General features: G+C 38.4%; 3 protein-coding genes across 3 annotated transcripts; 2 read left to right on the top strand and 1 right to left on the bottom strand.

Annotated features, from left to right (window-relative positions):
• The first annotated feature begins 457 nt into the window (after positions 1 to 457).
• On the top strand, positions 458 to 6,051 carry LOC121174822 (uncharacterized). The gene is made up of 2 exons (XM_041015122.1): positions 458 to 3,283; positions 3,377 to 6,051. Exons 1-2 carry the CDS (start codon positions 458 to 460, stop codon positions 5,915 to 5,917), a joined length of 5,367 nt encoding a protein of 1,788 aa, XP_040871056.1. The 3' UTR covers positions 5,918 to 6,051.
• Positions 6,052 to 12,767: 6,716 nt separating this feature from the next.
• Positions 12,768 to 13,762, top strand: LOC100500081 (calcium-binding EF-hand family protein). Its single transcript, NM_001249594.2, has one exon. It carries the CDS (start codon positions 13,022 to 13,024, stop codon positions 13,463 to 13,465), a length of 444 nt encoding a protein of 147 aa, NP_001236523.2. The 5' UTR covers positions 12,768 to 13,021; the 3' UTR covers positions 13,466 to 13,762.
• A 9,975-nt stretch (positions 13,763 to 23,737) lies between these two features.
• LOC100800360 (MYB-like transcription factor ODO1) lies at positions 23,738 to 26,156 on the bottom strand. The gene is made up of 2 exons (XM_003516624.5): positions 25,818 to 26,156; positions 23,738 to 24,863 (listed from the first exon to the last, which is right to left on the bottom strand). The coding sequence occupies exons 1-2, from the start codon at positions 26,078 to 26,080 to the stop codon at positions 24,317 to 24,319; spliced, it is 810 nt and encodes a 269-aa protein (XP_003516672.1). The 5' UTR covers positions 26,081 to 26,156; the 3' UTR covers positions 23,738 to 24,316.
• Between the last annotated feature and the right edge of the window lie 464 nt (positions 26,157 to 26,620).

Genomic DNA, 26,620 nt, shown 5'->3' with positions numbered 1-26,620 from the left:
GATGTGGGTAGAACTAATACCATTTCATTGATAATGAATATCTTATTTACATGCATCGTAGGCCAATTGGGTTTGTCTGGTCTTGGCATTTCTATCAATTGTTTTCCCTTTTACTTATTTGTTTTAATAATAGCACTCTTTACTATTCCTACTTTCATTTCTACTTTACTACTTTACTCCCACTTACAAATTGAGAGGTATTGAAAAGTGCAATAAAATCCCTGTGGACACGATACTCGGACTTCCGAGCTTTACTACTTGTAACGATTTGGTGCACTTGCCAAAGTCTTAACAAGTTTTTGGCGCCGTTGCCGGGGATTTTGTTTTCGCACTTAATACTCTATCAGTATGTAAGCCCAATTTTTCTTTTCTTGGCTTACTTTATCAGTATTTTCTCTTTACTTCTATTCTTTCTTTCTTTCCTCTATAATTGCACGGGTAGTGCCTTCTTGTTTTTATGCGACTTAGGACTGCATCTGGAGACGTGCTCCCTATCAACTTGGAAATCGAAGCCACTTGTCGGCGTAACAACGCTGCAAGAAGAAGAAGGGAACAGGACACCGAAGGAAGCAGTCACACATCACCTCCTCTCTCTCCACATCACACTGAAATGGACGGGGAACAGGCACGAAGAGTCACCCTAGAGGACTTCTCCAACACCGCCACTCCTCAGTTCTTCACAAGTATTGCAAGACCGGAGGTGCAAGCCGCAAATATCTCCTACCCGCATTCCCTTATCCAGCTTATTCAAGGGAATCTCTTCCATGGTCTTCCAAGCGAAGATCCTTATGCTCATCTTGCCTCATACATTGAAATATGCAACACCGTAAAGATCGCTGGAGTCCCAGAAGATGCAGTACGCCTTAACCTCTTCTCTTTTTCTCTAGCAGGAGAGGCAAAACGATGGTTGCACTCCTTCAAAGGCAACAGCTTAAGAACTTGGGAAGAAGTAGTAGAAAAGTTTTTAAAGAAATACTTCCCAGAGTCGAAGACCGCCGAAGGGAAAATGGAGATTTCCTCCTTCCACCAATTTCCGGATGAGTCTCTCAGCGAAGCACTAGACCGTTTTCACGGGCTGTTACGAAAGACACCGACACACGGATACAGCGAGCCGGTACAACTGAATATATTCATCGATGGCTTGCGACCCCACTCGAAACAGCTACTAGACGCGTCCGCAGGGGGAAAAATCAAGTTGAAGACTCCGGAGGAAGCAATGGAGCTCATTGAGAACATGGCGGCCAGTGATCAAGCAATCCTTCGTGATCGAAGCTATGTGCCTACAAAAAGAAGTCTTTTGGAACTTGGCACGCAAGACGCGACATTGGCACAGAATAAGCTGTTGACGAGGCAGATTGAAGCCCTTACTGAAACCCTCAGCAAACTACCTCAACAGTTACAAGCGGTAAGTTCTTCCCACTCTTCTGTTTTGCAGGTAGAAGGATGCCCCACATGCGGAGGAACCCATGAGCCTGGACAGTGTGTAAGCCAACAGGATACTTCTCGAGAAGTAAACTATATGGGCGTACCAAATCGCGGATACCAAGGTTACAACCAGGGGAACTCATCTGGATTCCACCAAGGGGGAGCAGGATTCAATCATGGGCCACCAGGATTCAATCAAGGAAGGAACTTCACGCAAGGTTCAGGGTGGAGGAATCAGGGAAACCAGTATAAGGAGCAGAGGAATCAACAACCATACCAACCGCCATACCAGCATCCTAGCCAGGGCCCCAATCAGCAAGACAAGCCCACCAACATAGAAGAACTCTTGCTGCAATTCATCCAGGAGACACGGTCCCACCAGAAGAGCACGGATGCTGCCATCCGGAACCTGGAAGTTCAAATGGGCCAATTGGCACACGACAAAGCTGAAAGGCCCACTAGAACTTTCGGGGCTAACACAGAGAAGAATCCAAAGGAAGAATGCAAGGCCGTGCTAACTCGAGGGCAGAGGAAAGCACAAGAGGAAGGTAAGGTTGAGGACCAGACAGAAGAAGACCAGACAGAGGAAGATAAGACAGAGACACAGGAGGACAGGACAGAAGTAGAAGAGAAGGTGGCATCACCACCTAAGACAAAGAGTCAGAAAGCACGGGAAGCCAGGAAAGAAGAACCACCAGCCCTACCACAAGATCTCCCTTATCCTGTGGTGCCCACCAAGAAGAACAAGGAACGCTACTTCAAGCGTTTCTTGGAAATATTCAAAGGGCTGGAGATCACTATGCCATTCGGGGAAGCCTTACAGCAGATGCCCCTCTACTCCAAATTTATGAAGGACATCCTCACCAAGAAGGGGAAGTACATAGACAATGAGAACATTGTGGTAGGGGGTAACTGCAGCGCTATAATACAGAGGAAGCTACCCAAGAAGTTTAAGGACCCCGGAAGTGTTACCATCCCATGCACCATAGGGAAGGAGACGGTGAATAAGGCCCTCATTGACTTAGGAGCAAGCATCAATCTGATGCCCTTGTCAATGTGCAAAAGAATTGGGAATCTGAAGATCGATCCTACCAAGATGACGCTTCAGCTAGCAGACCGTTCGATTACACGACCTTACGGGGTGGTAGAAGATGTTCTAGTCAAGGTCCGCCACTTTACTTTCCCGGTGGACTTTGTGATCATGGATATCGAAGAAGACGCAGACATTCCCCTCATTTTAGGCAGACCATTCATGCTGACTGCTAACTGTGTGGTGGATATGGGGAATGGGAACTTGGAGCTGAGTATTGACAACCAGAAGATCACCTTCGACCTCTTCAAAGCAATGAAGTATCCACAGGAAGGTTGGAAGTGTTTCAGAGTAGAAGAGATTGATAAGGAGGATGTCAGTATTCTCGAGACACCACAGTCTTCACTGGAGAAAGTAATGGTTAATGCTTTGGACTGTCTGACCAGTGAAGAGGAGGAAGATCTAAAGGCTTGCTTGGAAGACTTGGATCGACAAGACAGTATTCCGGAGGGAGAAGCCAAGTTTGAGAAGCTAGAAGAGAAAGTTCCGTCCGAGAAGAAGAAGGTAGAGTTGAAGATATTGCCAGATCACCTAAAGTATGTGTTCTTGGAGGAAGACAAGCCTGTCGTAATCAGCAATGCACTCACAATAGAAGAAGAAAACAGGTTAGTGGGTATCCTCAAGAGACACAGGGAAGCTATTGGATGGCATATATCGGATCTCAAGGGAATCAGCCCTGCTTATTGCATGCACAGGATAATGATGGAAGAGGATTACAAGCCAATCCGGCAACCCCAGAGAAGGCTAAATCCGACAATGAAGGAAGAGGTCAGAAAGGAGGTACTCAAGCTCTTGGAGGCGGGACTCATATACCCCATCTCTGACAGTGCTTGGGTAAGCCCAGTACAGGTGGTTCCCAAGAAAGGTGGAATGACAGTGGTGCGGAATGAGAAGAATGACCTGATACCAACAAGGACTGTCACGGGCTGGCGAATGTGCATCGACTATCGCAAGCTGAATGAGGCCACCCGAAAGGACCACTTCCCTCTACCCTTCATGGATCAGATGCTGGAGAGACTTGCAGGGCAGGCGTATTATTGTTTCTTGGATGGATACTCAGGATATAATCAGATTGCGGTGGACCCTAGAGACCAGGAGAAGACGGCCTTCACATGCCCTTTTGGCGTCTTTGCTTACAGAAGGATGCCATTCGGGTTATGTAATGCACCAGCCACATTTCAGAGGTGCATGCTGGCCATTTTTTCAGACATGGTGGAGAAAAGTATCGAAGTTTTCATGGATGACTTCTCGGTTTTCGGATCCTCATTCGACAGTTGCTTGAGGAACCTAGAGATGGTACTTCAGAGGTGCGTAGAGACGAATCTAGTCCTGAATTGGGAGAAGTGTCATTTCATGGTCCGAGAAGGCATAGTCCTGGGCCACAAGATCTCAGCTAGAGGGATTGAAGTTGACCGGGCAAAGATAGAGGTTATAGAGAAGCTGCCGCCACCACTGAATATTAAAGGTGTCCGAAGTTTCTTGGGGCATGCAGGGTTCTACAGGAGATTCATTAAGGATTTTTCTAAGATTGCTAGACCCTTAAGCAACCTGCTGAATAAAGATGTGGCATTCAAGTTTGATGAAGAATGTTCAGCAGCATTTCAGACACTGAAAGACAAGCTTACTACTGCACCTGTGATGATTGCACCCGACTGGAGTAAAGATTTTGAGCTGATGTGCGATGCCAGTGATTATGCCATAGGAGCAGTCCTTGGACAGAGACACGATAAGGTATTTCATGCTATTTATTATGCTAGCAGGGTCCTGAATGAAGCACAGTTGAATTATGCCACCACGGAGAAGGAAATGCTAGCTGTTGTCTTTGCCTTGGAGAAGTTCAGATCATACTTGATAGGATCGAAGGTCACCATTTTCACAGATCATGCTGCCATCAAGCACCTGCTCGCCAAGACCGATTCGAAGCCAAGGTTAATCAGATGGGTCCTCTTATTGCAGGAATTTGACATCATCATTAAGGATAAGAGAGGATCCGAGAATGTGGTAGCCGATCACTTATCTCGGTTAAAGAATGAAGAAGTCACTAAGGAAGAGCCTGAGGTAAGAGATGAATTTCCTGATGAGTTTCTTTTGCAGGTTACCACCAGACCTTGGTTTGCGGATATGGCAAACTACAAAGCCACGGGAGTCATTCCAGAGGAGTACACTTGGAATCAGAGGAAGAAGTTCCTACACGACGCACGCTTCTATGTTTGGGATGATCCCCACTTGTTCAAAGCAGGGGCAGATAATGTATTGAGAAGATGTGTCACAAAGGAAGAAGCACGAAGCATTCTTTGGCACTGTCACAGTTCATCGTACGGCGGACATCATAGCGGGGACAGAACAGCAGCAAAAGTGTTACAATCAGGTTTTTTCTGGCCCTCTCTTTTTAAAGATGCTTATGAGTTTGTGCGTTGCTGTGATAGATGCCAGAGAACAGGGGGGATATCACGGAGAAATGAGATGCCGTTGCAGAACATCATGGAGGTGGAAATCTTTGACTGTTGGGGCATAGACTTCATGGGACCCCTACCTTCATCATACGGGAATATTTACATCTTGGTAGCAGTTGACTATGTCTCCAAGTGGGTGGAGGCTATAGCTACGCCGAAGGACGATGCCAGGGTTGTAATCAAGTTTCTAAAGAAGAACATTTTCTCCCGCTTCGGAGTCCCACGAGCCTTGATCAGTGATGGAGGAACGCATTTCTGCAACAATCAGTTGAAGAAAGTCCTGGAGCACTATAATGTCAGACATAAGGTGGCCACACCTTATCATCCTCAGACGAATGGCCAAGCAGAAATCTCTAACAGGGAGCTCAAGCGAATCCTTGAGAAGACAGTTGCATCATCCAGAAAGGATTGGGCCTTGAAGCTCGATGATACTCTCTGGGCCTATAGGACAGCGTTCAAGACCCCCATCGGCTTATCACCGTTCCAGCTAGTGTATGGGAAGTCATGTCATTTACCAGTGGAGTTGGTGCACAAAGCATATTGGGCTCTCCGACTGCTTAACTTTGACAATAATGCATGCGGGGAAAAAAGGAAATTACAGCTTCAGGAGTTAGAAGAGATGAGACTGAATGCCTATGAATCGTCCAGAATTTACAAGGAAAGAACAAAGGCATATCATGATAAGAAGCTGCAGAGGAGAGAATTCCAGCCAGGACAGCAGGTATTGCTCTTTAACTCAAGACTAAGGCTGTTTCCAGGTAAGCTGAAATCCAAGTGGTCTGGGCCGTTTATCATAAAAGAAGTTAGACCTCATGGAGCAGTGGAATTGGTGGACCCTAGAGAAGGGAGCTTCGAGAAGAAATGGATCGTCAATGGCCAGCGCTTAAAGCCGTATAACGGAGGACAATTAGAGCGATTGACGACCATTATCTATTTAAATGATCCTTGAAAGAGCCTACTGTCTAGCTAAGGACAATAAACTAAGCGCTGGTTGGGAGGCAACCCAACATTTAGTGTAAAAATGTAGTATTTCAGGTTTTTCAAAAAAAAAAAAAAAAAAAAAAAAAAAAAAAAAAAAAAGCCCAACAGGTACAGATAGCAAAAGGAGGGGTGCCAATAGCAGAAATCAAGTGGGCTGCACGAAGAGCCGCGCTTAGCGCGAGACCTCGCGCTAAGCGCCCAGGTACGTTTTTAAATTTCAAAATACGAGGGAATGCCAAAGGTCAGAGCGCCTGCGGAGCGCTTAGCGGCTACCTCCCGCTAAGCGCATACACCATAATTGCTGGGCAGTTTTCGAAAACTGCCCAACGCCTCGGTTGCCTCCTTTGTTTTTAATTCGGATTTTTACCCAGCATTTCTTCTCTTCCCTTCTTCCCTCTGCCTTTCTTCCTTTCCTCTCTGCATTCTCTCTTTCTCTACTTGCCGATATCTGTCCCTGTGCTATTTCACGCGGATTTCATAGGTAAGACATGGTTTTGTACATAGGTTAACCTAATCTGCAGGTATCATCACGCTAAGCCTTGCGCATAGGCTTAGCGGGAGCAAATCAAGTGAAGAACAACACGAGGAGCGCGCTAAGCCGCTGCAAGTCACAGGAGCTACCACGAAGCGCTCGCTTAGCCGCACTGTCGCGCTAAGCGCGCTCAACTGTATCAGTGAACGCGCTAAGCGAGTGCGAGCGGCGCTAAGCGCGTGCCAGCAGCAGCGCGCAGGGTGGCGCCAAGCGCGAGGCTGGGCCTTAGGGCCACCAGTCCTCGTGCTTGCTTTCTGCACCCCCATTCTTTTTCCCTTCACCCCCTTCTTCTCTACTTTCTGCACTCCCTTCTTTACTATTTCCACCCCTCATTTGTTTACTTTTTGCACTCCCTGGTTTACTAATTGCACTCTGTTTCGCTGTTTTGCTGTTTTTTATTGTTTTGCAGATGGCTTCTCGCAAGCGCCGTGCCGTGCCCACACCAGGGGAAGCGTCCAACTGGGACACTTCCCGCTTCACATCTGAGGTTGCTTGGCACAGGTACCAAGACAACATCCAGCTCCGGAACATCCTTCCGGAGAGGAATGTTGAACTGGGACCCGGGATGTTTGACGAGTTCCTCCAGGAACTCAGGAGGCGCAGATGGGACCAGGTGCTGACTCACCTTCCAGAGAAGCGGATTGACGTGGCTCTGGTGAAAGAGTTCTATTCGAACCTTTATGATCCAGAGGACCACAGTCCACGATTCTGCAGGGTGCGAGGACAGGTCGTTCGTTTTGACGCTGACACCATTAACGACTTCCTCGACACCCCGGTTATTTTGGAGGACGGGGAGGAGTATACAGCATACACCAGATACCTCAGCACTCACCCCGATCCTGACACCATCGCGGCCACACTGTGCACTCCAGGGGGGCGCTTTGTCCTTAATGCTGATGGTCTCCCCTGGAAGCTCCTGAGGAAGGACATGACGACACTTGCTCAGACATGGAGTGTCCTTTCTTACTACGATCTTGCGCCCACTTCTCACACTTCTGATGTTAATCTTGACAGGGCCCGCTTGATCTACGGTTTGGTGAGCCGCATGGACATGGATGTGGGCAGCTTTATATCACAGCAGATCAGCCAGATTGCCCAGTCCAGTACCTCGAGGCTCGGGTTCCCAGCGTTGATTACAGCGCTGTGTGACATTCAGGGGGTGGTTTCTGATACCCTGATCTTTGAGTCACTCAGCCCTGCGATCAACCTAGCCTATGTGAAGAAGAACTGCTGGAACCCCGCCGACCCATCGATCACTTTCCCTGGGCCTCGCCGCACACGTACCAGAGCTTCAGCATCAGCTCCCGAGGCCCCTCTTCCTACCCAGTCTCCGTCTCAGCCATCCCAGCGACCGCGACATCCACCTGCTTCCACCTCAGCATCCATGGACATGCATGGGCAGATGCTGAGATCCCTTCACGTTGGACAGCAGCTCATCATGGAGAATATGCATAGGCTGTCCCTACACCTGCAGATGGATCCCCCGCTCACCACTCCAGAGGCCTATCGTCAGCGAGTCGCCTGGCCAGGAGACCAGCCCTCCACTGACAGGGGGGAAGAGCCTTCTGGAGCCGCTGAGGATCCTGCAGTCGATGAGGACCTCATTGCTGACTTAGCCACCGCTGACTGGGGCCCATGGGCGGACTTGGGTGGAGGCAGTTGATTTTTCTTGATGTTTCTCTTTTATGTTTTGATGTCTCTTTTATGTTTTGTTTTGTGTTTTGTTCTTATGGTCTGTTTAGGTATTAAAAAGAAGTAGTAGTAATAATATGAGAGATTTAGCATTTGTTTTCTGAATAATAATTGCATGATAACTTGAGCAGTCATAATTTTTGAGCTTGTTCTGAAAGGTTGAAACACTTGAGATGCCACTAGTCCTTGGAAACATTGGTTCTGGAAGCACGAGTCAGGTCAGGAAGTGGAACATGAATAGCACAAGGTGAGAAGGATAGTCTGATGGAACACGGTCATAACTGGTATGCCGTATATTTGCTTTACTTCCGGTGAGAGTGTGAACTTAATTGTGAGAGAAAACGCCTGTTTTTAAGTTCCTGGTTTTGCATCACTCTTGGATTGTTAGAATAGTTACTTAAGGTGGAAATGATCAAGGCTATGTTTGTTATATCTAGCTACTTAGCCAAAAAGCCAACCCGACATCATTTTTTCCCTTGCACCCATGATTGAGCCTATATATCATATTATTTTATTCTGAATTAACCCTTAAGCCAATAAAAAAGATAAGTCCTACCCTTTAGGATGATAAGAGAGCAAAAATGGGTTATAAAGGTCTTAATTTGGGGGATTTTGGAAAATAGGTAGCTAAGACAATGGTACAGCATGTAGTAAGACACCTCTTATAAACTAGAAGCCCGAAAAAAAAAAAAAAAAAAAAAAAAAGCATGAGTAAAATAAAGGGCAGAAACAAAGAGCAGAGAGGTGTCAAGAGAAAAGTGTTGGGGGGAATAAAAGGGTTAAGAAGAATGCATCGGAAGTATTAGAATTTTTGCTCTCTTAATCCTAATTTGAATTTTCAAGAAAAACCATGATTTTTGTGAGCCAAGCCCAATACAAGCCAATAAAGTCCTTAGTGATCCACCTGAAGGTAACTAAAGATAACTATACTTGAGAGGAAATGCAAAACTTTGGAATCTTACTTGCAGGTTGTTAGAAAATTGCAGACACTAAACCATACACTTGTGAGCAGAGGAAAACACCAGCCTTGTGAGGAAAGTAAGGCAAGCCAGATTTGATCAAGATTCCAAAGGACTGACTAACCACTTGTGTGTTTTATGCTTTCATTTTGAGATATTGACAGATGCGGAAAGGACCACTGGAAGAAGGAGGAACTAAGGCCATTGACAGTGTTGAAACACTCAGAACTTGCTTGGAAATTATTTCTATTCTTGGTTTGCTTGGGGACAAGCAAAGTTTAATTTGGGGGATTTTGATAACTGCTAAATAATTGTGAATTTATAAGAGTTAAATAGTCAAATTTTGGCTTAAAATTAATTATTTAGCAGTTATTTGTAATTAAAAGTGAGAAAAATAATTTAACTTGAATTTCTGGTTGCAGATACGAAAAAGAAGGCTGCATTTAGCAAAAGTGGCACAGAAAGGAAGAAAAAAGAAGAAATTCTGAAGCAGGCCCAATCCAATAGGGGCGCTCAGCGCGCATCAGGCGCTAAGCGAGCAACTAACTGGAGGCGCTGGGCGCGGCGGAAACCGTTACGCGCGCTAAGCCCAGCTAGGCGCCCAGCGCCCGATCCAACAGACGTACAGACGCCCAGCGCCCGATCCAACAGAAGCACAGGCCCAGCGTGCATGGCGCGCCCAGCGCGCGATCTGAACGCGCTAAGCGCGAGTTGTGGCGCTGAGCGCGACTACGAAGGCCCATAAGCCCACTTCAGCCACTATAAATAGAGAGGCAGTCCCAAGGAAATTTCATCCCATCTCAGAGCATCACCCTCAGTACTTCAAGCCTGAGTTTTCTTCCCTCTCTATATTCTTTGTTTTGTTTTGTTAGCCTAGCCTTTCTTTCATCCCCAGTTGTAAGCCCTCAATGGCCATGAGTGGCTAAACCCCTAGCTAGGGCCTGGCAGGCCTAAAAAGCCAACGATGTACAATGAGCTTCAATAGTTATCAATGCAAAGGAGATCATTTCAGGTTTTTCTGTTCTATTTCTTTTCTTTTATCCTTGCATTCATTCTTAAATCTCTTTTTGGGTTTTAATCGCTCGGGAGAGGGTAATTCTCAATAATATTTAAGATTCAATGCATGCATCAGTTTTAGGGGTTAATCGCTTGGGAAAGGGTAACACCTAATAGAACATCTAAAGAAAAGAATCATTGGGTTAGCATTGCTAGGCATAGAATGATAACTCACTGCCCATGCATGTAAGCAACATCTAGAACTTGATCTTAATGCATTTTAATTATTGAATCTTCACAAAGGCATTTGGGAGATAGGTAATTAAAATAGGCTTGTCAACGTGAGGCATCAGGGGCAAGTAGTTAACAGATGTGGGTAGAACTAATACCATTTCATTGATAATGAATATCTTATTTACATGCATCGTAGGCCAATTGGGTTTGTCTGGTCTTGGCATTTCTATCAATTGTTTTCCCTTTTACTTATTTGTTTTAATAATAGCACTCTTTACTATTCCTACTTTCATTTCTACTTTACTACTTTACTCCCACTTACAAATTGAGAGGTATTGAAAAGTGCAATAAAATCCCTGTGGACACGATACTCGGACTTCCGAGCTTTACTACTTGTAACGATTTGGTGCACTTGCCAATGAGTCGACATTGCTCACTTGCTCTATTCCAAAAAAAAAAAAAACAACAATAGAAGTTGCTTAAGTGCTGTTGGTTTTTCATTTGTTCATCTTGGATAAAACGAAAAAGTGAGGAATTGTTGATAATGAACTTCAATTATGTTTGTTTGGCATGGGAAGCATTTGAAGATTAAAAAAATTTCGGCTGAGTGAAACCCAGTTTCATGATTGGATTCACAATAATTTTGTCCAACTAGATGATGAGGCCGGGGCTAATCAAGCCCATAAAAAATGTACAGAACAAGTCTGTCAACTGCGCCCATTAGACAGCTACCATTAGTAAGAAGCATGCTTAAACAAGTAATTGCTAATTAACAAAATTGTTACATAAAAAAAACTACTTTAGCTTTCCTTCAATTTTATTCTTCCTAAACAAAAATCTATATATTTTTTAGACATTACATATACTCCTTTCTATCTTATAAATGTATTATCATTAAATAAGTTCCTACGTGATAGTAAAGATTTTAAATTTTTTGTACTTGATTAGTATTTTTTAAATAATAAAAAAATCAAATTGAAGTTTCTTATCTTCAAAATAATTATAATCATAATAAATTGATTACAATAAAAATTTAATAAAATGGGTTATTATAATAATTATTATTATTAATATCTTTGCTTCTTATTTATTAATTTTTTAAAAATAATCTTCCAGAAAATATATAATAAAATATTCTTTTATAATTTAATTATTAATAATTCATTGATGGATTTAGAACTATCTTGTTTTATGATGGGCTGGCTAAGGTGAAATTTTAGATAAAGTTTGGAATAAAATATAGCATATTAGCAAACTTGCCTCCCATTGTGAATAAAAAAAAAATGCTGAGCAAAAAAAAAATTGTGAATAAAAAATAGTATACAGAAAAATAAGAAAAAAATGTAGTTAGAGTATAATAGTTATAAGTTATAATTATGAAAATGTATAGAATGAATCATTGTTCGCTTTTACCTTCAGTTAAAACATTTTCTTCTTTTTTTTTATAAAAAAAAAAGCATGGTTTTCAGTGTGACATTTATTTTTGGGGTCAAGTGCTCAGTGTGATTGTGGTAGCAAACAAAGCTTATTTTTGTTATTATTTTAACAATTTCTATTCACACCCTCTATTTTTACTTCACAGACTTTCTCTCTCCTCTTGATTAAAATGTACTACCACTCTCTTCCGTTCTCCATTTCAACTTGCCACTACCCACACCACAACAGGGAGAAAGTTGGGAGGGAGTGATGTGAAGAAAGCATTGTGTGGACACTAACTTGATTGAACTGGAGAACTGAATCACAAAGGTTGTTTTGGCAGAAGATCGGGATGGTTAGCTCTGGCAAGTATCCCACCAATGAGCAGGTTGTAGTTGAGATCAATGGGGTTGCAATGTCGTTCGTGGTATGGTCGTATAGGTGGTGGGAAGTTGAAATGGAGAAGGGGAATGAGGCATGTGTGACTATGTGAGTAAGCTTGTTTATGTAAAAATCATTAAGAAACAAAAGGGAGAAAGACAGAGGGTGTGGGAAGTAAAAATGGGGTGTGTATGATGAAACTGTTGGATAAACAGAGAGAACTTGTCTGAGTTTTTTTTTTCTCAGCTAAGGGCATCTTCCATAAAGAAATTTACATTAGTTGTTATACTACACAATATTTTTCGCTTCTCTGTAATTTCATATCATATTTTTTTAATTCTAATTTCTAAGCAACTCAGTCAAAAAAATTCTCTAACAAAATAGCGTGTGACTAACATTTCTCTTGCTTAGTTACTTCCTATTAACATTAGAGTGAGACCGATCTATAGTTAAGAGAACAAGAAAGATCAACCTAAAGAATAACAAAATGTCAAGTTGTGAAACACAATGAATAAAGTAGTATTTTTTTTTTTAACAAAAGAAAACAACGAGAGATTAAATATACAATTCATTATCCTATTTGAACTTGTTTTGTTGATAAGAAGCGAAGCGGTGGGTGCAATCCAAGGATTGATGATTCCTATAGTCCGACATTTTCCGCGCAAGCTGAAATAATTGACGATGAAGCTGTCCCCATTCTCGATGGGCTTACGCTCTACGGGCCCAAGTGGGACATCGTAAAACGCTGGGCTGGGCGAATTAAAAAAAGTATCATGCTATGCGATCCATTCATTATCACATGAGAGGAGAGAGGGAAGAAGAGAAGATTTTCATCAGTTGAGTTGAGAGAAGGAAAGGGAAAATGGGTAAGGATCTGAGCGAGGAACAAGTGTCTTCCATGAAGGAAGCCTTCTCTCTATTCGACACTGACGGAGACGGTCGGATCGCTCCGTCGGAGCTGGGGATCCTGATGAGGTCTCTGGGAGGTAACCCGACGCAGGCCCAACTCAAAGCCATCGTGGCTGAAGAGAACCTCACGGCCCCCTTCGACTTCCCCCGATTCCTCGATCTAATGGCCAAACACATTAAACCCGAACCCTTCGATCGCCAACTCCGCGACGCCTTCAAGGTCCTCGACAAGGACTCCACCGGCTTCGTCGCCGTCTCCGAGCTCCGCCACATCCTCACCAACATCGGCGAGAAGCTCGAGCCCTCCGAGTTCGACGAGTGGATCCGTGAAGTCGACGTCGGATCCGACGGCAAGATCCGCTACGAGGATTTCATCGCCAGAATGGTCGCCAAGTAACGCCGATTCCATTCTCTCTTTCCAGTGTTATTTTCTCTCTTTCTTTCGCTTTTGGTTGTTTGCTTTTCAGTGGACCAATTAATAGATTAATCAATTGTCTTGTGTTTACTTTTTATTTTATGGTGTGTGGCTAACCGAGGGTGGTTTTAGGAAACGGTGGCTAGCTACTCAATTTGCCCTATTTGCTTTGGGTTTTATTTGTATTATTATGAGATCTGATTCTGAGCTAGTCTATATATGCATGCTGTAATTCAGACCAAGTATTTGCGTATCTAATCCTTTATTTCTTGTTTGATCAAACCCGTGTTTCTGATTTCGAGCGAAGTGGAATGAGGAAGTAGAGACTAGAGAGAGGGCGCTGCTAGGTACAAAATTATCAAATAATAATCAAACCCTACTCCGTGTAAAATTCGTACACTATATAAATGTCCGCATGCCTGTTGGATTTCTTGTTCGTTTGAATTATGTTTGAAAGTCCGGAAATGAATTATTTGAAAGGCATTTCCTCCCGTTTGCTGCATATTTTTCTAGTTGCATCTGACTTTTCTTGTTTAAGGAAGAGTGAAATGCATACAACTTTCCTTAGAAAAATAAATTATTATATAAAATACTTTTTTGAGGAAAATTTATCTCCCTGGAATTGGTGGTCAGTCACAAAGTTGGCATATATTCAATAGCTCAACAGCAGTCGAGCGTTCATTGTATAAATGGGTGGGTTTTCATTGTATAAATGGATATTTAAATTCTTTTTTGTTTTGTAGTGATAATTTCAAATTGCCTTTTGAGATGTTGAGTTTCAAGATAATAGTAGTAGTGAACTTTATGACAGGATAAACTTCAATATGATGCTTTTGAACATCGAATGCTGAAGTAGAAAATATTGAATGTCAAAACTAGACGCTCAAACTCATCTTAAATACGTCCTAAATTTTTTGTTGATGATTCTATTATTCACTGAACAGGAATGAAGATGAACTGTGACTTAATTGATTTTTCTTCCTTGCATGTATGTGTCTGTGTGCTCGTGTGTTTAATTTTATATAAATTTCTCGTTATGCTTTTTCTAGCATTGTGGTCTTACATTCTGCAGTTGATGTGTTATATTATGCGTCGCCTTTCTTTTATGTCTGTTGCACCCTGCAGTCACTTCCCTTTGTAAGTATTGCAGAGGGCCGCATTACTGATCAATTTGTTCAAATCCTTGTATGTTCTGTTGCCATTACCTTTTGAAACTCCTAACCTAAGCCTTTTTGACTGACATGGTCATGGTATAATTATTGTTTAAAGATATTAGATTTTCGTTGTCTTATTTGATTGTGTGCATTTGTTATGACTTTATTCTAGTTTGCTTACGTGGTGAAAATTGTCTACTTCTTTATGATGTTTGATTTGAATACCAAGATCTTATTTTGTTTGGAATTCAGTATCCGAAGGGTTTGGTTTAAGTTTTAGAAATTGTCAATTGATTTTATCATTCCGAAAGAAAAATTTGGGTTTATTTGGTTTTTGAAAATGTTTTTGTTTTCATATCCTGTTTTCATAATTATTTACAAAAACAGTACCTCGTTTTTATTTTATTTCTTGTTTTCGAATATTTTTGTATAGGAAATGCTGGACCCAATAAAATTCTGTTTTTACTTTTTATATATTTCCCCCCAAATCTTTGAAAACAATAAATTTAGTGACGATAATGTCACATTTTGTAACTATTTGCAAAAATCTAGAAATGTAGTAAAAACTTTTTCTCAAATTAGTCAGGCTGTGATTTTGCTTTCCTTTGGTTAAGTAGAAATGGAAAGTGTAAGAATAGTGACATTTGTAAGGATTAGAATTGAAACTATACCCAAGGGTACTTGAAAACTAACCTGCAATGGGTAGTATTTCTATCGATCAAATAACTGTCTGGGTACTATTGTGCTTACTGCACTCTATACCTACTACACCTTTGTGTATACGTACAATAGTTATAATTCTATACATATTTGATATTTTATAACTAGAATTTGAAAAATATTTGAATATTTTTTAATTGAGTTAGATGTTATAATCTACATTTTGCTTTATTTTTTTGTAGTTAATTTAGTATTAAAATAATGTTATTTTATTAGTTCATTGAAAAAGCTCTCGTTAAAAGATCATATTTCATTTAACTAAAGCATGAACTATGAGTCCAGGTTTGAATCCATTGAGTTTGGCCATGAACACCAAAGTTGTAGTTTCTCATGAATATGTGCTGATGAGGGTCATTTTTTATTCTTAAAGCGGATGTGTCTGAATACTTTAGTACTTAGACTTTACCTATTGTTATTTATATCTTGGGCTGTGCCTTAATTTGTCAATTTCAAACTTGTCTTTTTTATTCTAGTTTATGGCGATTACTATTGTTTTGAACTTTTGATAATTACCCCCATTTTCATATATTGAATTCAACATGTCATATTGGTACCACATTGAGTGTGTGTGTGTGTGGGTTATACCATTCGTTACGTTTGAGTGATGGCTAAGCTACTTGATGGTTGTGTTTTTTTCATGCTATTCGTTCTTGTTTTTGAAGATGATTTTTATTGAAGACAAAGTTTGACAAATGCTCCGCGGCCAGAGTAGACTTAATGAACAAAAAAAGTGTATACTTGGGGGGTGGGCTCCAACTTCGTGTATCGACGAAAAAAAAAATGAAGTTGTGTAGATAGATGGGTTGTAGTCATGTGGTAGAGCTCTTTATTGGTTGTAGTACTAGTATTGATAACGTCATATCTAAGAATTTGGTTTTTTGACGAAGCAAGTTTGTTTGCTGTTTTAGCTGCAACACGCCCGGTGAAAAATCCCGTGGAACAAAATTCAATTTCCGAAATAAAAGGAGTGCTAGCTGATTTCGGAAAGCTCAACCAAAATATCACTGATGTAATAATAAGAATTTAATTTAAAACCATTAATTATTAAAATAAAAACTGTTATTGTAAGTGCCAGAGTTGGACTACATTGGTCTTCTAATCCGTTTTACCGCACCCAGAAGTTACAGTATTCGTATACCTTGGAATGTAAATAGAAGGAGAACTAAAAGCCTGCTCAGAAATAAACGGCTTTGGTGGTAATATTCGATATTGTACAGAGAAAGGTTATCTTTCCAAGGATATTTAAGTTAGTTTTTAATTTTTTTTATTAGTTAAAAAATTTATTTGATTGTTCAATAAATAAGATTTTTTTTAATAACTTTTAGTTTTTTTGAAATATCATTTGAAATAACGTTTTTTAAAATACTAATTTCTAGCTCCTTCTCATTTTTTATATTTTTATCTTCAATATATTTATTTAATTTTTTAGTTATTCTTTTTAAATAAATCATAATTTTATTATTTTTTGCCATTTTATATTTTTCAGAATCATGTCTTATCAAACATTTGTAATTTAATAAGTTAATTTTCTGTTATTGTTAAACATAGTCAAAGTAAAAGTAAAGACCGTGGCCATCATTAATCAATTTAATCATGAACTGTATATTTCTTTACATAAATTTCAACTATTATGCAAATGTGCAAAATAACAAAATTATACAACACGAGTTAATTAAATTTGTCCTTGTCCTTACCTCACAATGCTAAGGACTTCCTCTGCATTGAAGGGGAAAATCGTCCAACCACGAATCATCCATAAGTGGGGGTAAAGATTCTATTTCAGAGGGCCATTCACAGCTACAATCTATATCATCAGAGTTGATGGGTTCAGATTTTGCTTCCCTGCGTTGGAAAATGGTTTGTAACCAAAGATTTATGGACAAAAACCAAATCACTGAATTTTTCCAGCTCCACTCTGTTACGTTTTTTGTTATGTATACCCTCGAAAGTGCTCCAGTTCCACCTCTACCAAAGAGAACTACAGGGTTGGCTAAGTATCCGCACTGCTGCTTTCTGGAGTGTGGGGATTTCAGAACCATAACTGGCGTAGACATCCATAAAATTAAATAAGCAAAAACATTTCAGAAAATAAAAAACACAAGATGCATGTTTAATTGAGAAAAGAAGAAAACGTCAGCCGAACTATACTAGAGCACAAGCTTTCGAAGCATCTAAAGGCTAAAGCTAATCCTCTATGACCATTTTTCATGTTACTTGTTCATGATAATATCTTTGATACTTAAAATTCCTCTAGACACGGTACAATACAAGGGCTATAACCAACAATTTTCTGACCTAGATGTAAAATGTACTAGAGCTATAGAAATGTTGACTGAGTTAAAAAGTTGCAACTGTTTTGGCAGATGCAATTGGTATGATGCAACTTACAATGCACTTCGACAATGATTCTCACATTACAACACAGCGGAAGGTATTTAATTGTTGAAGAGCCATGCCAGGAGCATTCAGTGTTCCTCCCGAGACAGCAAAGTCAGTCCCAAGTGCACCTTGGGCATTGATGTAAGTAGGAAGTTCTTCGGTGATTTCCATTTTGTCTTTATCTGTAGTTGCCAACCTGAGCATGTCTTCTTGAAACCCATTCCTCATCCTCAAATCTTTCTTGAAGTTTGGATTGTAAGCAATTGAAGGATTAAGAAATGCAGCTGCAGCATGTAATGATGAATGAAGTAGCATATTCCATCTCCGATCAATTATATCCCAGATAGGGATGTATTTTTCTTCGATTCCCTTATAATAGGTCGATCATAACCTTTGCCCTCTCTATTCCTTCATATATATAACCCATAGCAGGCATATCACCATCAGCCATCCTTAGGAATGTAACCAGTGGCTCAGAAACACTCACAGCTTCACGAGCATACTTCCAAAATCTATCTGAATATAGCAATGACTTAATGGCTTGTGCATCTGGACGTCTGCTATATATGGAAGAGAACCATTCTGAATGAGAAAACATATGTTTTAAATTATCCTCCTGCATCACTATAGATCTCAAGGAAAGGAAATTAGTGAGAAATCTAGAAATTTTTGGCCTGATTAATTCCTTCCCTCTTGTGAACTTTCTCATTATATTCAATATCCAAGCATGACTATAAGTGTACTGTGTGTTTGTCTTTGCCTCTTCCAGGACTGTGCTTACCCAATCTTGTCTACCAATATCCTCTAACATCTTATCAATACAATAAGCAACACAAGAAGACCAAAACAAAAAACTATACCTCGCTATGAGAAGCCTTCCAGCACAAACATAACCAGCACTAGCATCTGTTATAACCTGAACAACATTTTCAACACCAACTTCCAGCACAACTGACTCCAGAAGCTCAAACAAATAAGCACTATCATCTTCATGACCTGAAACATCAACTTACTTCAAGAACAACGTTCCTTTTGGGCATGCAATAGAAAACACAGCAAGTGATCCAGTCCTACCATCAGACCAGTTATCACATAAGACTGCATCCTGTTTCTTTCCACTCATCTCTGTATTTTTTGTAATCACTGTGAATATCAGCTTTCACTTTTTCCAAAAGAGTAGATCTTAATTTCTCATAACTTGGTGCTTTATAGCCTACCCCACACTGAGCTACAGCATCCACCATATCCTGATAATACATGGATTTAGCAGCGCTAAAAGGAATAGAGTTGTGGAAGAAAAATATGGCAAGTTTTCTATCAGCATCATCCTGCTTTTGCTTTTGGGCATCATCCACCAATGGCTGGGTACTTGGTGAAGGATGTGGAAATAATAAAGACGGACAAGCACTACCATTCTGCCCACTATATCTATGGTTGTGATGGAATCAATCCACCACTAGCGGAAGAGCTATTCTGTTGACCATTTGCAACAGTGGCTTGATCTGCCTTCTGTTTCTTAGGAGTTTTTGGCTTCTTGGGAGCACTTAATATACTTTGAATATGGTCCCGTACATCAGTTTGAACTTCGGTACATGGAACAATATCTTTGTTTTTAATTTGAGCCAAGTGAAATTTCATCCTATATACACCTCCACTGAATTCCCGTTGACAATAATTACACCTGACCTTTTGTTTAGTTGCATCAACCAGGACACAATGTTCCCAACAGGCATCTCTTCCACGAACCATTCTCTTAAAAAGATCACACAAGATGAGCCACCACTAAGCAAGGCCAGCAAGAAAATGGATACAATCAACAAAATTATACATAATTAAATCAAGCATATAAAATAACATCAGTATACAATCTAATGTGGACAAAGCGTCTTTAAACACATAGCAAAAAAGAATCTTACAATAACCATAACATCTTTCAACCACACAATCAAACTTCACCAAGCACTACGATAATCAACAATAATTTTCAGCAGTGGTGAACAATCACATTCATTTACTATGAAACCAAAATTACAATAGTAAAACCAAACAAGCAGGCTTTGGTCTGCTTTCTCGTTCAGTAAAGAATAATGAAGACTAGAGCAGCAGAGAGAGAAGGATAGTTGGTAGAAAGCAGATAGCAAGGACTAAGAAGATTACTAGACATTCAATTGGCTCAAATTAGCAGATCAACTTATCACAAGCAGCAAGCATTGCATGTTAACTATTCTTGCTTAGCGAAAAAGGTGTTTGAAGTAAGTGCCCATTGAATGGTTAATGTATTATATCTAATTTCAGTTCCAGGTTCCAACTCGCTCTATCAACCAAACCAGTCTGATAAACTTGATTCTTGTTCTCCATTTCCATTTGACCTTTCTAAAAGTTACAATCCTCTACTTTTCACAACCAGTTAATTGTAAGATATCTTTGCTATCTTGGTAATTAATAAGAAACATGAGATAGTTTCAACCTTTCATCGATGAATGCAATATCCTTCCCAGTAAGGTGGTGAGGGAGAGAATTGGAGTAAACGAGCATGTCTACAACACAACATGCCGTGCATTCTAGAAGTCAAATGTGAAAGATTACTAACTTAGCAGATTATATAGGATCCTGGATCACATAAACTTAGAAGACTAAAATGGATTCTGAGTTTCATAATAACTGTAAGACAAAATAAATGCGCATCAGCTTGTAAAGATTCAGCATCAAGTAGGGTTTCTATAATAATCGTTCAGTTGCATAATAACTTCGAGGATAAAATTAGTAATGAACAACTTCGTGTGGAAGATACCACTCACGACTCATCAAGAGAGGACACTTCATTTCACAACAGGTAGATAGAAAAGCACAAAATATTGGCCTAAATTATCAAAATACATTCATATCCAAAATTGAAAAAAAAATAAAGACATAAAGTTACGGGTAAGTAAATAAATAAAAACAGAACAAAGGGGCAATAGAACACATAGATAAGACGAGGAATTCAGAAAGGAGAAAAAGTACCTGGAGGATCTCAATTCTCAAAGGGAGCTCAGAGGCCTTAAGTTGGAAAATTTGGGGGTTGGTGAATTGAACAAAGGAAAGCTCAGATGAGAATAATAATGGCTATATTGGTGTGCAACGCATAGTAGAGTTTGTTATGGGCAATAATGGAAGGAGAGAATTAGAAAGCAGAAACTGAATAGAGTATGATTGGGAGTGTTTGGATACTGCCGAACATGTGATTACCAGTTTGAATGAAATTCAAATTACAGGATCTTCTGTATCGCTCTTCCTCGGATAATGTTTTGATGGATTGGAAGCCGAAGAGCTTAGTGAGAGAAAGGTCACAGTCATAGGGATGGACATGGACACTGTAAATGTGAAATTCAACAAACGGAAAGAGCAAGACATAACATAGCAAGTGCGACATAAAGCAAGAACTCCATCTCGAAGCCTGTTGCCTAGTTTCTTGTTCTTTGATCGATTCTGAAATCGGAATTCAAAAGTGGTTAACTGACAAAATGTCAGAACATTACTTTACGAAAATTGTATTTGATTTTGATCCAACTCCACACTTCATGCTTCAGCCTACATCATCCCAATAAATTTAAGTTTCAAATACTATATTGTCAGGGTATATATATATATATATATATATATATATATATATATATATTATTTTTTATTCCAGTTTAATAGTCATATATAAAAATTAAAAAAAATTAGACAGTTCAGAAATCATAATAAGTATGATTTTTAATATAATTATTATAAAAAATTAAAAATTTATTATTTATAATAGTTTATAATTAAATAACAACCTAAAACACATTTACTTGTTAGTGTATAACTTATTTACTTTTTTTAACTTAAAATTATTTTTAAGTTAAAGTTAAAAATAAAATTAAAAGTTCCATTGTTTTTATTTTTTTAAAACTTAAAAATCTTTTTAAACTAAAAGTAGTTTGGTAAAAAAAATATTGAAAATTTTATTTATTTACAATCAGTTATTTTATCTAAATAAAAAATTTATATTTATAATAGGGTAATGTTACTTAACATTACTTAAGAGTAAGAATCACATCAAAATTTAAGCTTTTGATAGGATTTACTAAGAGTTCGTTTGGGATGCTTTAGTTATAATTTTTTTAAAAAAATTAAAGTCATCAAACACTCTTTAATGTTAGTTTCAAAAATTTTAAAAATTAGTTTTTAAAATTTAGTTTTAATTTTTTCTCTCATTTTTAGTTTTAAAATAAACTTATTTTAAAAAAATTAATCTGATAAAAATTAGTTTAAGAGTGTATTTTTATGGTGATACTTACAATTACAACATTAATATTGATACGATAATATCAATGTTGATCACAGTAATCGTAGCTGGTATTAGTGTAAATAGTATTGAGGATGTTATGATAGTAATATTAATAATAATGTTGATGGTGGTGTGATAATTAGGAGAGTGTTAATAATAACCACAAAAATGATTATTGTCAAATATAAAAAAAAGTATACTTTTTAAAAACTAAAATTCAAATTCATAAAGAAGTCTCTTTATATTTTTTTCTTTAAAATGGTTTGTGTTGTTAAAGAGGATATCAAAATACAATACTTAAAGTTGAATGGAAAGAAACCGAATTACGTGGAAAGAAATTTGATTCCCTATGGAAATTGTATACTCTTAAATAGATGTTTTTAACTTGACTTGGATTAATTGGAGTTTAATATAATTTTACAAACCAAGAATTTCAGGAAATAAATAAATATAAATGCATGCTTAACAGTGCAGCATAAGACAGTTCAATGTTCCAAAGCTTTGTAACAAACCTCGAAGATAACATAACAGGAAAAAATCCCTGGGCGGGGGTGTTAGGTTATTATGAAGCGAGTTGGCCAAATCGTGTTGTTTGTTTTCTAAAATGTCATCATGATTAAACTCCACTAAGCACTTAAGCAGTTAAGTTAATGGGAGTACTATCAACTATCAAGTTCGGAGATGCACAATGAATCAAAAAGTTCCTTAAAGCACAATTTCTTTATTCAATGCTGACACCCTGATTAAGAATACTTTTATTAGTTTTATTGCCAAAATGATGACAAAGTGAGTAAATATAATTGTCACAAACTTTCCCTTTGGACAATGCGGTGTCCATTGAGTTTTTCTTTTGTCTTTTTCCTTATATCGGTTTTATCTGTTCAAAGCTAGCAAATTACAGCATTCTTTTCTTGCCACGTACATTGTAGCTCAAGAAGAAGCAAATAGAACCACAACCCCTCCTGACTTCAATGTTCAGATACCATTCAATTCAGTCTTTGATTAAGAGATCTAGATGACTGAAGTTTATTAATGTATTCGGGGATCAAATAGCAGATGATAGCCAAATTTAAGGATTACATAATATTATTCAAATTTTATATTTTCATAAGAATTTCTGCACTAAAGAAAGAGATATAAAGAAAAGAGAGAAAAAGGCAAGAAATAAAATGACTAATGTCGTACGAATGTAAAGTAGAAATTGATTAACTTTAATTTTATAATGATAAAAAAATAAAATTAATATTAATTTTAAGGACTACTAAAGATTGTTCGAATTAAAGACAAAATTTATTTTTTATAATATTCAAATCTAAATTAACCTATAATTATAACTTTAGAAATTAGTTTGACGTATTTCTGGAAACGTAATTGCCTTGTTACATAATTAAAGAAAGGAAAATGATCAAATAGCAAAAAGTCAAGAGAGGGTGAGATAGAGAGGGGATGTTGTCATTTGTCATCTTGTCGTGTATATGATTAATGATATAGCATTGAAGCACTATTGATACACTAAAAAGAAAAAAGAATTAAAGCACTCATGTGTATGACAAAACATGCGCTCCACCCTTGCGTTCATTAGAATGTCAAAAATGTTATTCTGCCATGAAAACAAAACATGAGCCCCCCCGCACTTGTGTATTCAATGTTCAAGGAAAGTCATTATTTTCATCTCCCCACCCTTTTATTGTCTATCCCAGGAACTGAATAGATTATAGCAGAATTTATAGCCACAATAAAACAAGAGTTTCACAGTATTTTCAAATTAAACATCTATATACAATAAGTTACACAATCAGAAAACCCAGTAGTTGTTTGACTTCTCCGATTTTCTTGTGCCTACCATACACAAGATTGCTGCATGTACAAGAATACAAGTAATGTGGCATTTTGGGGACTTCGTTCGGTAACATTTTTGTGATTTGGTTGAGAGGAAAGGTTCGCTGTCTACCTTCCAGGAATATTATGTAACACATTAGCTAGATAAAATTCAACACCAAGAACCTAAATTCAAGTCCATGGTATTTTGTTAATCCTCTAGTGTCAAATTTTAACACAACAAAATCACGTTCAAATCTCGTGTGTATCACTTTCTTGACAAATAATAAATAAGGAGAACTTTATCTAATATTCATCAAGAAAGTTATAAACACAAAATTTGAACGTGACATGGACACGAGAGGATTTATTCCCATTTTGTCACATTCACATATACACATATTTTTTGATTGCATGCTCTGTTTCTTAAGGACAACTAACTTTAATTACCATATGTACTGCATCCTAAAGCCCTTTTCTGTCCATGCCTATAGCTTGCAGTACATTTGTTTCAACCTCGCTGAAACAATTGAAGCCAAAATCATGAATACCAAAGTCCTGGCAGTCCAACAACCAAGCACAATTATCCTCCCCTATTGGTAAGCCCATGTTATTATTTGCATTCTCAACTTTAGGTGTATTGTCCCATAATGTGTCCATCAGAGGAGTTTCATCCAGCCACATGCTGTTAATTAGAGAAACATCACTGCAAATGCTATCCACCAAAAGGGATTCTTCCCCAGAAGAATTTTCAGCCGGTGATGAGGTTGAATTCTCTTCTGAGTTGAGAACCCCATCATTTTGCTCAACCTGATGAATGTTAATGTTATTCACTTGTGAGAAATGCTCTGCAGGGGATGAACTATCTTTGGATGAGACTTGTTTGTTAAGAGGTTCGTGAGTAACAGGATCAATACCCATCTTAAGGAGCTTTTTCTTGATGTGGGTGTTCCAGTGATTTTTAATTTCGTTGTCTGTCCTACCTGGTAACCTGGCAGCAATCTTGGACCACCTGAGACAGACAAACTACGACAATCACTCATATGTCAAACAAAACTTATTACCTCATAATTAAGTTAAGTTGCAACATTTACGGATAAGCTTGATGTGAGGGTCTTTCTTAGTCCCAAAGGTAAGTACCGATATCAAACAAACCGTATAGATCGCTCAAAGTAAGATCTTCGATTGAATTAGTGCCATTTATCTCCTAACTGATAAGTATATGTCATTATTCTTCACCTCATCAATCATCTCCAGTTTAATGACTTTTGCATTGTACGAAAAGAACGATAGACAATTATAAACCATAAACTAACTTATCCATAATCTATAACTATTATAAGAAAGATATCTCATTTTAGTCTATACTTTTTGATAGACATGTTTACTTTTATTAATTTTTTATTAAGTAACTTCTACAAAATTAACTTTTCACTCTCATTTTATTTTTCTTTCTCTCTTGTTTTATTTTATTGCTACTTTTAAAAATTATAAAGAAAAATAAAATAGATCTCTTTTCCCTGAGATATAATAAGGCAAATATGAACATTCGAACATATGTTTATACGATCGTTATATGTATTATGCCGATAATAATAATAAACCTTCAATCAATTTGCTTAAGTTGTCCAGTTTAAACATGATTTCAAATTTAGGACCTTTTTGAACATTATATGTGGTTTATACATGTATGTGATGGCAATTACTTTAAACATGATTGAAGGAGAAAAAACACATGGTTCATTGCTAAACTCTAAATTAACTAGAAATTATTACATAGCCAATAATTAAGCGACTTAAACTAATTTTTATAAATCAAGTTGTTAATTCTTGTTTGTAAATTGAAAAATATGATTAAGAACCGCGTAGAGTTAACCGAAATCACATTGTCATAAACTGTGTAATAATTTCTGGTGAACAAACACAAGGCAATGCTTGGAAGCCGAGCAAGTAAAAAATGGAAAACCTGTTGCCAAGACGGGCATGGAGATCGATAACAAGCTGCTCTTCAGCCTGTGTGAGGAGCCCTCTCTTCAAGTCAGGCCTTAGATAATTAGTCCAACGAAGACGACAACTCTTACCACAACGCCGAAGCCCAGCAAGCTTGGGAACAGCTCGCCAACAGCACTGGCCATTGGAGAGAATGAAGTTTATGAGTTTTTTGTCTTCCTCAGCAGTCCATGGACCTTTCTTCACCCCAAGTTTGTCACAGCAGGGTTGCCTCCCCATACCACTTGCTAGCAACCAATGTAAAGTGACTCTCACCAACACACTCAAACCTCCCACACCCACCTTTATACAATAAAGCCCACTTCTTTTTCGGCATAATTTTTATTAAACTTAAATATGTGCCAGGTCCTACCCAATTTTTATTTTAAGTTTTTAATAAGGTTTTTTTTTTTGTCTCATTCTCTAATATATTAAATTTTTTATTATTTATGATCTTTTTCATCAGTTAAGTTATGACACAGTACTACCTCAACATCTCTTTTAATTTGTATACTTGAGATAATATCATATCATAACTTAATTAATAATAAAAATTAAGAGATTTTTTTTTAATATATCTGATACTCATAACAAATAAAAAAAACTTATCATAAACTTAAAAATCGAATATATATTATTATATCAAATAAAAAATATGCATCCCAAACAACACTCAAATAGGACGCAGAGAAAGAAAAACTGAGGGGGAATTTGGGGCCCACCAGAAAGGTATGTGTGAACTAATATGGGATGTTCTGGGGTTATTTTCTCACTGCTTAA

The sequence above is a fragment of the Glycine max genome, chromosome 1 (assembly GCF_000004515.6).
Source record: "Glycine max cultivar Williams 82 chromosome 1, Glycine_max_v4.0, whole genome shotgun sequence".
Classification (NCBI taxonomy): Eukaryota; Viridiplantae; Streptophyta; class Magnoliopsida; order Fabales; family Fabaceae; genus Glycine; species Glycine max.
Note: the sequence above shows the minus strand (reverse complement) of the source record. Positions and strands in the feature narration are given on the sequence as shown.

Coding starts and splice junctions, on each gene's coding strand:
- LOC100800360 (XM_003516624.5), bottom strand. CDS start 26,080: ATGGGGAGGCAACCCTGCTGTGACAAACTTGGGGTGAAGAAAGGTCCA. Junction 24,864..25,817: donor CATGCCCGTCTTGGCAACAG/GTTTTCCATTTT, acceptor TGTCTGTCTCAG/GTGGTCCAAGATTGCTGCCA.
- LOC100500081 (NM_001249594.2), top strand. CDS start 13,022: ATGGGTAAGGATCTGAGCGAGGAACAAGTGTCTTCCATGAAGGAAGCC.
- LOC121174822 (XM_041015122.1), top strand. CDS start 458: ATGCGACTTAGGACTGCATCTGGAGACGTGCTCCCTATCAACTTGGAA. Junction 3,284..3,376: donor ATCCGACAATGAAGGAAGAG/GTCAGAAAGGAG, acceptor GTGGTTCCCAAG/AAAGGTGGAATGACAGTGGT.